Genomic DNA, 11,465 nt, shown 5'->3' on the forward strand with positions numbered 1-11,465 from the left:
GACGGAGGCCTAGGCGTCGCCCTCTCGGTTCTTCCGGCGGCGGGATGCCTCTGCACAAGATCCCCCCGCGGCTGTGGGACGCGCTGAAGCTGCAGCAAGGCATCTACGCGCGCCTGCCGGCCCACTACCTCCGCGCGCTTCAGGAGGAGGCCGCGGCGCCGCCCCTCGCCGTCCACTGGAGGCCCCGAGGCGTCCAGCACGTGCGGAACCGCAGGACCGGCGAGCGGGAGCGCGTGCAGGACGTGCCCGTGCCCGTCTACTTCCCTCCCGAGAGCCAGCAGGGCCTGTGGGGCGGAGAGGGCCTGGTGCGCGGCTGGCGCTACGCCCGGGGAGACAAGGTGCGCTGCCGGGCCGAGGGGGCTGGGCGGGCGGGTCCCGGCTCGGGGGAAGGCCGGGGGGCGCAGGCCTCGCGCGGAGGAGGAGGCGCCTGGCTCCAGGACCCGGGGAGCCGCTGCTGCCGGTCCGTGGAAGCGACGCCCCGCGAGGTGGACCCGCCGGGCAGCGGGGCCTCCCGTTTGGTCTGAGCTTTCCCCTCCCAGCCGCCAGTATCTTGGCTGCATCTGCTCTTCCTTGTGTCCTCAGCTTGCCGCCAGGGTGAAGAAGATCTGGAAGCCGCAGCTCTTCTATCGAGATCTCTACAGTGAGATCCTGGATAAGAAGCTGACGATTACAGTCACCATGCGGACGATGGACCAGATTGACGCTGTCTACGGCTTTGATTATTACATCTTAAAGGTAGGTTTGTGGTGAGCGCTGTTCTGTCTGCAAGCGTGGGAAAGCCAATATGACAGCTATCAGATGAATACTTCATGATGGCCTTGAACGGTGTGGTGTGAAGCAGAATTTGTGGGCCACGTCCCAGAGCTCTCCTTTGAGTGATGGAGGTCCTTCCCTGAACCATTTGACAGAAGTCATAAGGACTGTAGTCTGCTTGCCATTGAAAGCCCCTCTTTGCCCTGAACATATCGGTGGAAACTGGTGACAAGCCGTTGCATCTTTCTCTGACCTCACAGACCCCAAAAGCTGAGCTGTGTTCTAAACTGGGCATGGACCTGAAACGCACAATGCTTTTACGACTTGCCCGCCGGGACCCTTCCCTCCATCCAGATGACCCAGCAAAGAGGGAGGCTATTTACGACAAATACAAGGTGGGTGTCGTCTTTTTCTTCGAGGGTCTGGAGGGGCCCATAAGTGGTCCGGTGGCAGTCCTGTGGGAATGCTGTAGGATCATTTCAGTTCCCTCTCAGTTCAGTTTGGTCCAGGGAGCTATTGTAGCGGGTGAAGAGGCAGACCTACAAATCAGGAATCCCTAGTTCAGATCTTGCAGTGTTGCTTTAAGGGTTACAAATAGGGTAATGCCTGCAGAATGCTTTAAATACATAATAGTAAATATTATTTCCCCACCCCAAGATGCCCGCATTGGTTGGGTGATTGTGGCAGCTAATTTTTTGCTTTTGAGCCAGCATCCATCATAATCTGCAATTGCTGTGAACACCAATCATTCTTGTAGCAACACTAAGGGCTGTAGATTGGTTATGAAAGCTTTTCTGTGCTTGCGCCAATGCGTAAGGGCTAAGAGTCACAGCTGTGCTCTGTATTTCCCACTTCCTAGAACTTGGCTAGAGGGACACATGGCACTGGTGGAAGTTGCATAGTTAGAGGGCAGAGAAAGGCCAGTATAACTGTCGTTGATATGCCTACAGATATAATGGCTGCTGTTACTGCTTTCCACCCCAGGTAACGCAGAATCCAGTGGCATCTTGGGAAAGGCTGTAGTGACAAGGATGATAGAGCCCACATTTGCTTTGTATGCCCTGTTAGCAGCAGGATAGGGTTGGGAACCCCTGAAAAGCTGCCAGTCAGTGAACAATATGGTGGGCTAGTGGTCTGACATGGTACAAGGTAGTTTTCAATCTTGCTGTCTTTGCTGCTTCTCAGTGAGTCTCTGTGCTGAGAGCTAACGCGTGTTACCTTTGCATGCAGGAGTTTGTGATCCCAGAGGAAGAGGCAGAATGGGTTGGGCTGAGTTTGGAAGAAGCTGTGGAAAAGCAGCGACTCCTGGAGAAGAAGGTGTGTTTTCACTCTTTGTGGCCCAATCCCAGTAAAGTATTGTCTCTGGAACATCCACCTATGACCCTCAAAGCTGTGTAAAATAACTGTGCTTTTTGCTTTTATGCCAAGCTGCAATATATTCCATTGCTAAGGTTTGCTGTCTATGGGACTACATGGAATATGCTCCCTTTGCTTAGTTATGGAGGGGTGGGAGGCATCTTAGTCGGACTCTGCAGATGCTAGACTGGCTCCTGTAATCACTTGTATCCAAAATGCTGTTGATTTCTCTTGAGGGCTTCTGTGATGCTTTGGATTGGCTCACACATAACACTAAGACGTGTGTTACTTGGATTGTCCGAGCCCAGCCCAGAGGCGTCACGTTAGTAAATCAGGGTTTGTTCTTGGGTTATAACCTGTGGTTGACATTGACCATGGCTTTGTTTTAACGTGCAAACCTAGCCTTTGTGCAATCAGTTCTCTTCCTCATTGTGTCTTCCTTCCTGCCCCCAATCTTTCTCTCAGGACCCTGTTCCCTTGTTCAAAGTCTATGCAGAAGAACTGGTGCAGCAGCTTGAAGCACAGAAACTTTCTGAATCGGCTGAAGTGCCGAAGGTCTAACAGGAGAATCAAGCACTGTGAACTTCTCTTTGGGCTTATGTTAAACAGACCAAGGGATGGAACTTTTCCCCTGAGAGAGCTGGATCCAGAATGGTTAAGTATGTGCTCGCTGTCTGATACTTGTCATGTAAAGGCTGCTCTGCCCCCTGGACTTGGGAGGGAGGGGACTAGCTGCCTTGAGCTACTTCCTCACGTTCCATTCAGGATGCTTTTGCCGTAAAGAAAAGGAGGAGGCTTTCAGTTCATGGCTTCCCAGCTTCTCCTGCATGTCGCTGCTCAGCCTTTGCATCTGCAGCCACCATGTGGTCTGTGATCCCCAACTTTGAGGCTGGTCGCCATGAGAGCCTTTTGCCACCAGGCTTTGGAGCACCCTAGAATGCATCCCGCCTTGGAGTCCTCGGAGACCTTCAGGGCCAGACAGCAACATTTGCAGCAGAATGCAAAAGCCGTCGACTGACCTCTCTTGAGGAACAAGCCACATCCTGTAACCTTAATTAAGATCCAAAGCACAGCAGGAAAGAAAAGAATAAATGGCTTGTGAATTATTATTGAAACGGTGTAGTCACTTGTTCTTTTTAGCTGGAGTAAGAAACCAAAGGGGCAAAAGCTGGAGCGTTAGGAACTGGCTTGCTGTCTTCCCAGCTTGGAGGACTGTTGCTGTGTGGCAGACCTCTGAGCCCCTGTGCCCCTGCTTTCTGGAATGTCTCTCAAGCCCAGTTAAGGCCTACCAGGACATGGTCTGGCTGCTTTGATGCGTAGAAGGAATACAATCCCATTTGCCCTCCCAGGCATGGACCAGGAAAGTGGCGGCAGCAGCAGCCACTGGGAGAATCAGCGTGGGCAGCCTGGTCATCATCAAGGGGGGGGAGAGACGGCACGGCGACTTGGTTTACATAGAGCAGCAAGAATTACTGTATGCAAACATCCGTTCCTGTCCTGAAGTCATCTGAGTTAAGCTTCAGTTGCCAAGTATCCTATGGCTCCTTAGTTTTAAATGAAAGAGCAACCTTGATGGGGCTGGCTGCAGTGTAATGACTCATATTTATTTTAAAATTATACATCCCACTTTTTCACCATTTTTTAGGGTGCAAAGTCGCTTACAGCAATAAACTACATAGTATTCAAAATTCAAAATGTTAAAATTTAAAATCTGAAGAATTTAAATGGCATGTGGGCCTGAAAGTTTCTACTTCAAATCTTGCCTCTCTCTCTCACACACACACATACACATATGTGCCACGTGAGGATAGTATAGCTTGCCACAAAAAGGTGTCATTGGCTGCTAGTCATGGCTCTGTACCACCTCCAGTATTGGAGATTGTTTGCCTCTTCACCTGTTTGTTGCGCTTCTTCTTCTCCCCACTTTCCCCTTTATCCTCACAGCAACCCTGTGAGAGAGTCACTGGCCTAAGGTCACTGAACAATCTTTGTGGCTGAAAGGGAAATGGAACCCTGGCCACTCCAACCGCTGCCCCACCCTGGCTCTTGAGTAGCAGTTGCTTGGGGATACCAGTAAAGAGTGCTGTTGTGATCATGTCCCACAGGCACTGCTTGTGAGTAAAGGATGCTGGACTAGATGAGCCTTTGCAGCTGGGCTCTTCAGATGTGCTGATGTGAGCAGGACGGATAGGAGAGCTTGTGGAGTATGGTAGCTTCTGCTTGCTGCCTCTGAGTGGCGTCTGCCAGATGCCTCGGGGAGGCACAGAAACAGGGCCTTCATCATGGGTCGGACTTTGCTGTCTTGTCTAGCTGGTAATGAATGACAAGATACCTTGATATGAGTGTTTCTGAAGTCATTTTTGTTATGGTCATTACAACATAGTTGACACCAGGTGGAGGAATCCTGTCTTTTCGTTTGGAGCCTGCTGTTGCCTCTGATGATGTCTGGGATGTTTTTGTGTGTTTTGGGGGCTGTCTGAGAAATAACAGCTCCAGTCTCTGGTTCTACCATCCTCAAATTCCCTGATGGCCTCAGCTGTCCTTTTCTGTGACTTTTCCAATGCCAGGCTATCCTTTTTGAGACTCTCTCTATCTCTGTTGCCATTGCCTGCTCCAGATTCTCCAGATGCTCTCTGGAATGTACCTCTCTGTGGCGTGGCTTCTATGGGTGGGAAGCCGCCTTGGAGAGCTGCTAGTGCTATGGAGGAGGCTCCCTTCTTCTTCTTCTTCTCCTCCTCCTTTTTTTGGTGCAGCAGGTTCTATCCTTGGGCCTTTGCCTCCTCTCACTTTGCAGGAACTTACTTCAATGTTGGTTGCTGGCTGTTAGGGTTCCAGGTCGCCCTTCGTCTCATAGCATTTGCCAGCCAAGGGCACTTCAGGGCTGGAAGATCCCCATCCTTGGGACTGCAGGGGTGTGGGGCCACCAGACACCTGTGGGCTTTGGGGCGAGTCCAGAGCGATGCAGGTGCCCACTATATGCCCCTGTCCCGAAGGGGTCGCTGCGGAGGCCCATATGACAGTGAAGCCCCCATGGAGAGAGTCTCGTGCCTTTTACTGGCCTTGTCTTCATCTGACTCCTTGGAGAAGGTGGCGTTTGGTGATGTAGCTCTTACACGCTAGACAGGTGCCAGCTTCACCATTGGTACAGTGGGAAGGAAGGTCCTATCCAGCCTGCAGTAAATTCCCGTGAAAGGCAAAAGCAGCTGATGCAAGAATAATTTCCATTCAATGGGACTGCCACAATATCCTCTCCCCCACTGCCCCGCCGCAGCTCGATGCTTTTCGCTGTCCTCTCTCTCTGCCTTCAGCCTTCGTTTTCCGCACAAAGATTCCTCGGTTTGGCGCAGGGTAGGGCCGCCCATGCACAGAGGAGTCCCATGACCGCGAGACGCTGTGCGCTCAGTTGCCGCGAGGAGCGGAAGGTGCCCAGATGGGGAAAGTGAGGTGGCACCTTCTTCCCACGGCGTCGCGGGAGTTTGCTGCCTCTTCTGGCCTCGCCCTAAAAGCCGAGGGGGGAAGCGGTCCTAGGCGGGATGAAAGTGGCCTGTCTCGACTGTTTATCCGGCAATTATAAGTACATCAGTGGTGCCTACGGGGGCTGGTTGCCATAGTTACAATAGGATTTGAAGGACCATCATTTGGTCCTGGCCTCAGCCAATCAGGGTGAGGAGCCAAAGCTGCAGTATAAAGTAAAGATTGCCATCGTCTTCCAGCCAGTCCCTGGCCATGAAAGGCAAAGAGGCTCCCAGAGTGCTGGGAAGTGTTCCGGATGGGTCCTGTCATGGCGGACGGCGGAAGAACCAGCAGGAGGCCGGCGCTGCGCAGACAGCAGGTGAGACAATGGAGGCCCTTCCTCGGCCGCCATTGACGACTCCTTCTTTCGCCATCGTCCCTCGGCCGCCCCGTCCCGCCCTGGGCCACCGCAAGCCGCCACCCCGCCCTGCCCCACGAAACAAGAATAAACGGCGGACAAAGGAAACCGGGATGGGGAAATATGGAGCTCCTCTCTCTGGGTTGCCTTTGTGGGCCTTTCAGATCGCATTTCGCAAAGCCAGCTCATTAGAAGCCCCCAGCTGGGCTCCTGCAGAGCGAGGTTAACGCCCCACGGCTGCCACCCACTGGCCCCTCCCCCCCGCAGGGCCACCATTTGCCGCAAAGCCACTCCGGCTCGGGAGGCGCCTCTCTCGGCAGGGGTGGGTGGGGGGAACGCTGTGCCCAAATTCGCCGCCCTCCCCAGCCCCTTTCCTGGAGGTAATGTCCAAAGGCCTGCTTGGAGATCAAAGCCCCCAAGGGTTGTGGCAGGGTTGCGTGTTTGCTATTGTGATGGTGGGGGGAGGAGGGGGAGGGGCGCTGGGTGACAGCATCAGGAGGGTGGGGGGCACAGAGGGAGCTCACCCCTGTCCCCACTGCCACCACCACGCTTGTGAATGTCTTGGCACTAACATGACCCGCCTTGCACGATGGACACGGCAGGGAACGAAGCCTGGTGGGGAGAGGAAGAGGGGCTCCAAACTTCTCCAAACTAACACAGTGTGGTGGTGGTGGGGTGTGTGAAAAGCAGAATTGCTGGAATCTGAGATCTGCCTGTGTCGGTCAGCTGCTCCCAGCAGGAGGCTCTGAGCACCTTGTGAACCGTCCAGCGCTCCTGTCCTTGTCTGAAGCTCACAGAGGCTTTCTTTGCCCGTCTGGTGGAGACGACAGGCTGTCAGTTTTCCTCCCCAAACCATGTGGCTGTGGGCTTAGGAGGAGGTGGGCACAAACTCTTTCCCACCTGATAGAAATAGTGCCCAGCGATTTCTCTCCTTCTGCCGGACGTGAAAGCCGCCCGCCATGTATCTTGGATGGGGAGGAATCTCACAGATGGCAAAGGGAACGCCGTTGCGTCCCCTTCAAAGGGACATTCTAGGGCGATTGTTGCATTATTAGGTGAACTCAAAGAAGAAAATCTTTTAATCCACTGTGGCTAATCCAGTCTACTTTTGTTGGCCATGACACATTCAGCCCCAACAAAAGGTGCTTCAGGGTCGACACCGGCATACATAATGCATTTGTAACCAGGCTGCTCTGCTGTCGCAGCGGCAGATTGACAGGCTCCCCCCCCCCGCTCCACCGCCCCCTGGGGCTGGGACAGAGGCGCCGCCAAACTTTTATCAAGTTTTCATCTCTCGTTCCAAAGAGCTTTGCTTGGTGTGCAAGGAAATGAAGGACGCAGGGGGAATATCGGCACCTCACTTAAAGCGGAATCCTCTCTCCCGCTGGGCTTGGCTGGAGCGCTCGAGGGTGGGCAGAGTGGGGCCCACATTGCCTTTTGCAGGGGCCGCCAACTGCTGGGAGAGGAGCCAGGGGGCTTTGCCCAAAAGGGACCCTGGGATCTTGCCGCTGGTGCCATCAAAAGTCCAGCAGCCCCTTCCTCGCCGTCACTGCAGGGGGAGGCTGCCCATTCCCTGCCAAGCGCAGCACCACAGGCTTTCAGGTGGCAGCAGCCAAAGGATTCTGGGCACGGAGCAAGCACATTTTGGGCAGGGTGGGGGCAGGTGATAGTTGAGGGGGCTGCTGATCGGATTAAGCGGGGTTCACAGCCTGCGACCTGCCCCTCCTGGTCACTTGGGTCCCTCTGCCCCCCTTAAGCCTCGAGGAAGTGCCATGAGCTGTGTGCGGCTTCAGAGTGGGCAGGAATAGGGCGGCACAGTCTGTCCTCCCAAAGGAAAGGGGCAGCTGCATCTTCCCTGGCAAGGGCTTAGGAGAGGGCAGGGAAGATGGTCCTGGGAAGAAATGTGAAAAGGGGGTGGGAAGAGGGAGAACCTGCAGCCCCCGCCCACCGAGGCTGAGAGGAGGGATGAGGGGCAGAAGGAAGGCTGGAGAGCTGGGCTGAGCAGCAGAGGGAGCTTCTTGGTACCAAGGGTGCTTTCACTAGGTTTGCTGTCCCTTAAATGCGACCAGATTTTATTACAGCAGACGCAGCTGTTCTCCACCTGTGGGTCCCCAGATGTTGGACTACAACTCTCATCATCCCTGAGCTCTAGTCTTGCTAGCTAGGAGTGATGGGAGTTGTAGTTCAACAACATCTGGGGACCCACAGGCTGAGAAAGGCTGCAGCAAGAGGCTTTGGAGGTCCATTTCACCAGAGGAATATCATGATCATGATCATCAGTTTATTTGTATGCCGCCTTCTCATAGTTAAAACTATGCTCAAGGCGGCTTACAACATGATGAGATTTACATAACGACCAACATAACAAACGTCATAAGCAATAAATAAAACACATCCAAAGGTACACAACCAAATGGAAAACATTTCCACATAAATCATAAAATCCAAAACTAAAAATGCAACATTAATATCAATAACAATTTAAAATGACATAGATAAAAAATACATGCAGATGTGGATGGCTCCCAGCCAGGAGGGCTCTGCTGTGGCTCCACAGCTGGGAGCTGCAATCCTCCTGAATCGCAGCTGCTGGAAAGCGCTGGAAGGGAGAGGGGAGTTGGGCTCAGGTCCTGCACTGGGACTTCTGGTTGAGAACAGGATGCTGGGCGAGGTGAGCCATGGGCCTGATCCAGCTGCAGGCTCTCCTTCTGTTCTTAGGCACAGTTACTCTCAATGGCAGGTAAATATGATTAATACCAATATTCAATTCACACCCCACCATTGCTCCCAAAGGAGTCCAGGGCAGCCAACATGGAACTGGAAACCTCCTAAAAACGGCTTCAAAACGTTCACTTTTCTTCCCACCAATGATTCAGGGTTGCCAGGACCAGTATCTCTCAGCCATCAAACGCATCTCTCTTGGAAGAGGGAGGCTGATGCACCTGGCCAGGCGGTCATTCCACAAATGGGAAGCAGTCGCTGCCTGGGGTCAGTGCCAAATGGGCAGCCCCAGCTGTGGCCTCACCCACTCACAGGGAGGGTCTGAGGTGGTTGGCACTGGCAGAGAGGCTTTTCCATGTACTTGAGGCCAGGTGATTTAGGGCAGGGGTGTCCAAACTTTTTTCAAAGAGGGCCAGATTTGAACATGCGTGAGGGCCAACCACGCATCCTTTTTTTAGGATTTAAGTTGTTGAACTTCTTTTAGAATTTTACCCCAGGAAATAAACTGCCATAGGGGCCAGATTAGGCCTCCGAAACAGACTTTGGACATGTCTGATTTAGGGCTTTGGATGCTAGGAATAGGACTTAGAATTCGTCCCAGCAGCACTTTCAGGGCCAGTGACAAAGACATTACTTGGAGGCGGGGGGGGGCAGCCCACAGACACCCCCCTAACTGTGGGGGTGCTGCTGCTGCTACTGTGCAAAGTGCCCCCCTGCCCGTGTGCAAGATTTGGGCTTAGTGGGCTGACTTGTTTTGCTTACACTAGGATCTCTTCAATTTTAAATGCATGAGTACGAAGTATCTCTAAATAGCTATGAAGTGAGAAGGCGCCTCAAGATGAGGCCTGCCCATCCTGGCCTTCTTTTGAAGCTGCCCCCACCCCGATTCTGTAGAACGCTGCTTGGTTTTGCTCCCACATTTCTCTGTGTCCATGCATGCCCCCCACCAGCACGGGTTGGTGAGGAAGTTCCTGTGAACCTTCTGTCTCCCCGCTCCTTTGACCTTGCACGGGTATCCTTGTATAGCCCAAATCTCTTGCACTGCTGCTGATGCCAAGGGGCACTGATTTATGGGGTAGGGGAGCCACTGAAGGGCACACTGGCTTCTCGCTCTTTTCAATGTTTGTGGAGGGGAGACAGGTGGGTTAATGCTGTGCAGAAAGGGGCTGGGAACAGATCTAGTATATTTCCAAGATGTTCCCAAAGGGCTGGCAGGGCTTGTGACGGGTGATGCCACAAATGATGATGTAGAAGGGCACCAAGGCAGTCCAGCCGCCACACTTGCCGGAGATCTGTGGCCCACGGAGACAGACATTGCAAGTCTCCCGGTCAAGGCGTTCAGAGGTGTTTTGGAGACTAATAAAGAATAACTGGGGTGATCTGTTATTTAAACAGACAACAGCCCCACTTTTATTGTTTGGATTTATATCACGTTTCCTCTGAGCAGCTAAAAGTGGTGCACGTGGTCCCTGAACAACAACCCTGAAAGGTAAGTCAGGCAGAGGGAGGCAGTGACCAGGCCAAAGTCCCCCACTGTGCTTTGATAGCTGGGCGGGGAATTCAAACCCTGGTCCCCCAGGTCCTGGTCCAACACACTGCTATAGCGCACAGTCTCCGTGTGATCTGTCTCCGTGATCTGTCTCTGCTGTGTGCTGCAACATCCCAAAAAAGGGAATCTGTTGAAGCTGCTGGATGGAAGGGAAATGCTTAGAAAATGCTTTTAAATGTCCTGGGAGGAGAGGAAAGTGTCTGGCCACCGTCGCCGTGGCATCACTGTTGGTCCCACCCCCCACCTTGCCCCTCTTTGCACCTTGTGGCAAATGGGCCCTTGGAGGGCCTCTGCAGCAGATCTTCATGTCTGCATGGGCAACTGGAGAGAGAGAGAAGCCACACACCATTTAGGATTTTCTCTGTAGGCGAAACTCATCACCTGGAATGGAGCCCACAAAAGAACCTGCAGCCTGTGCTGGGTTGGGGTCATAGAATCATAGAATCATAGAGTTGGAAGAGACCCCAAGGGCCATCGAGTCCAACCCCCTGCCAAGCAGGAAACACCATCAGAGCACTCCTGACACATGGTTGTCAAGCCTCTGCTTAAAGACCTCCAAAGAAGGAGACTCCACCACACTCCTTGGCAGCAAATTCCACTGTCGAACAGCTCTTACTGTCAGGAAGTTCTTCCTAATGTTTAGGTGGAATCTTCTTTCTTGTAGTTTGGATCCATTGCTCCGTGTCCGCTTCTCTGGAGCAGCAGAAAACAACCTTTCTCCCTCCTCTATGTGACATCCTTTTATATATTTGAACATGGCTATCATATCACCCCTTAACCTCCTCTTCTCCAGGCTAAACATGCCCAGCTCCCTTAGCCGTTCCTCATAAGGCATCGTTTCCAGGCCTTTGACCATTTTGGTTGCCCTCCTCTGGACACGTTCCAGTTTGCCAGTGTCCTTCTTGAACTGTGGTGCCCAGAACTGGACACAGTACTCCAGGTGAGGTCTGACCAGAGCAGAATACAGTGGCACTATTACTTCCCTTGATCTAGATGCTATACTCCTATTGATGCAGCCCAGAATTGCATTGGCTTATGGGGTCATGGGGTCCTTTCCCCCCGGCTGAAGGAGGCCGACTGTTTTCAGAGGCATGACCCACCCACAACCCTTTGCTGCAGGTATGCAAGAGGACAGCTTCTTTTAAGGTAATAGCAATCTTTGTATTTAATTATTTGTAAGCTGCTCTTTCATGATGAATGTGACCTGGTCAATGC

At 52.9% G+C, this 11,465-nt stretch overlaps 1 protein-coding gene across 1 annotated transcript; it reads left to right on the forward strand.

The window, feature by feature from the left end:
* Nucleotides 1–2: 2 nt before the first annotated feature.
* On the forward strand, nucleotides 3–3,224 carry MRPL28 (mitochondrial ribosomal protein L28). Its single transcript, XM_053364280.1, has 5 exons — nucleotides 3–338; nucleotides 583–735; nucleotides 1,014–1,148; nucleotides 1,984–2,070; nucleotides 2,575–3,224. Exons 1-5 carry the CDS (start codon nucleotides 45–47, stop codon nucleotides 2,668–2,670), a joined length of 765 nt encoding a protein of 254 aa, XP_053220255.1. The 5' UTR covers nucleotides 3–44; the 3' UTR covers nucleotides 2,671–3,224.
* Nucleotides 3,225–11,465: the final 8,241 nt, after the last annotated feature.

Source organism: Podarcis raffonei, chromosome 14 (genome assembly GCF_027172205.1).
Source record: "Podarcis raffonei isolate rPodRaf1 chromosome 14, rPodRaf1.pri, whole genome shotgun sequence".
NCBI classification, from domain to species: domain Eukaryota; kingdom Metazoa; phylum Chordata; class Lepidosauria; order Squamata; family Lacertidae; genus Podarcis; species Podarcis raffonei.

Coding starts and splice junctions, on each gene's coding strand:
- MRPL28 (XM_053364280.1), top strand. CDS start 45: ATGCCTCTGCACAAGATCCCCCCGCGGCTGTGGGACGCGCTGAAGCTG. Junction 339..582: donor GCTACGCCCGGGGAGACAAG/GTGCGCTGCCGG, acceptor TTGTGTCCTCAG/CTTGCCGCCAGGGTGAAGAA. Junction 1,149..1,983: donor CTATTTACGACAAATACAAG/GTGGGTGTCGTC, acceptor CTTTGCATGCAG/GAGTTTGTGATCCCAGAGGA.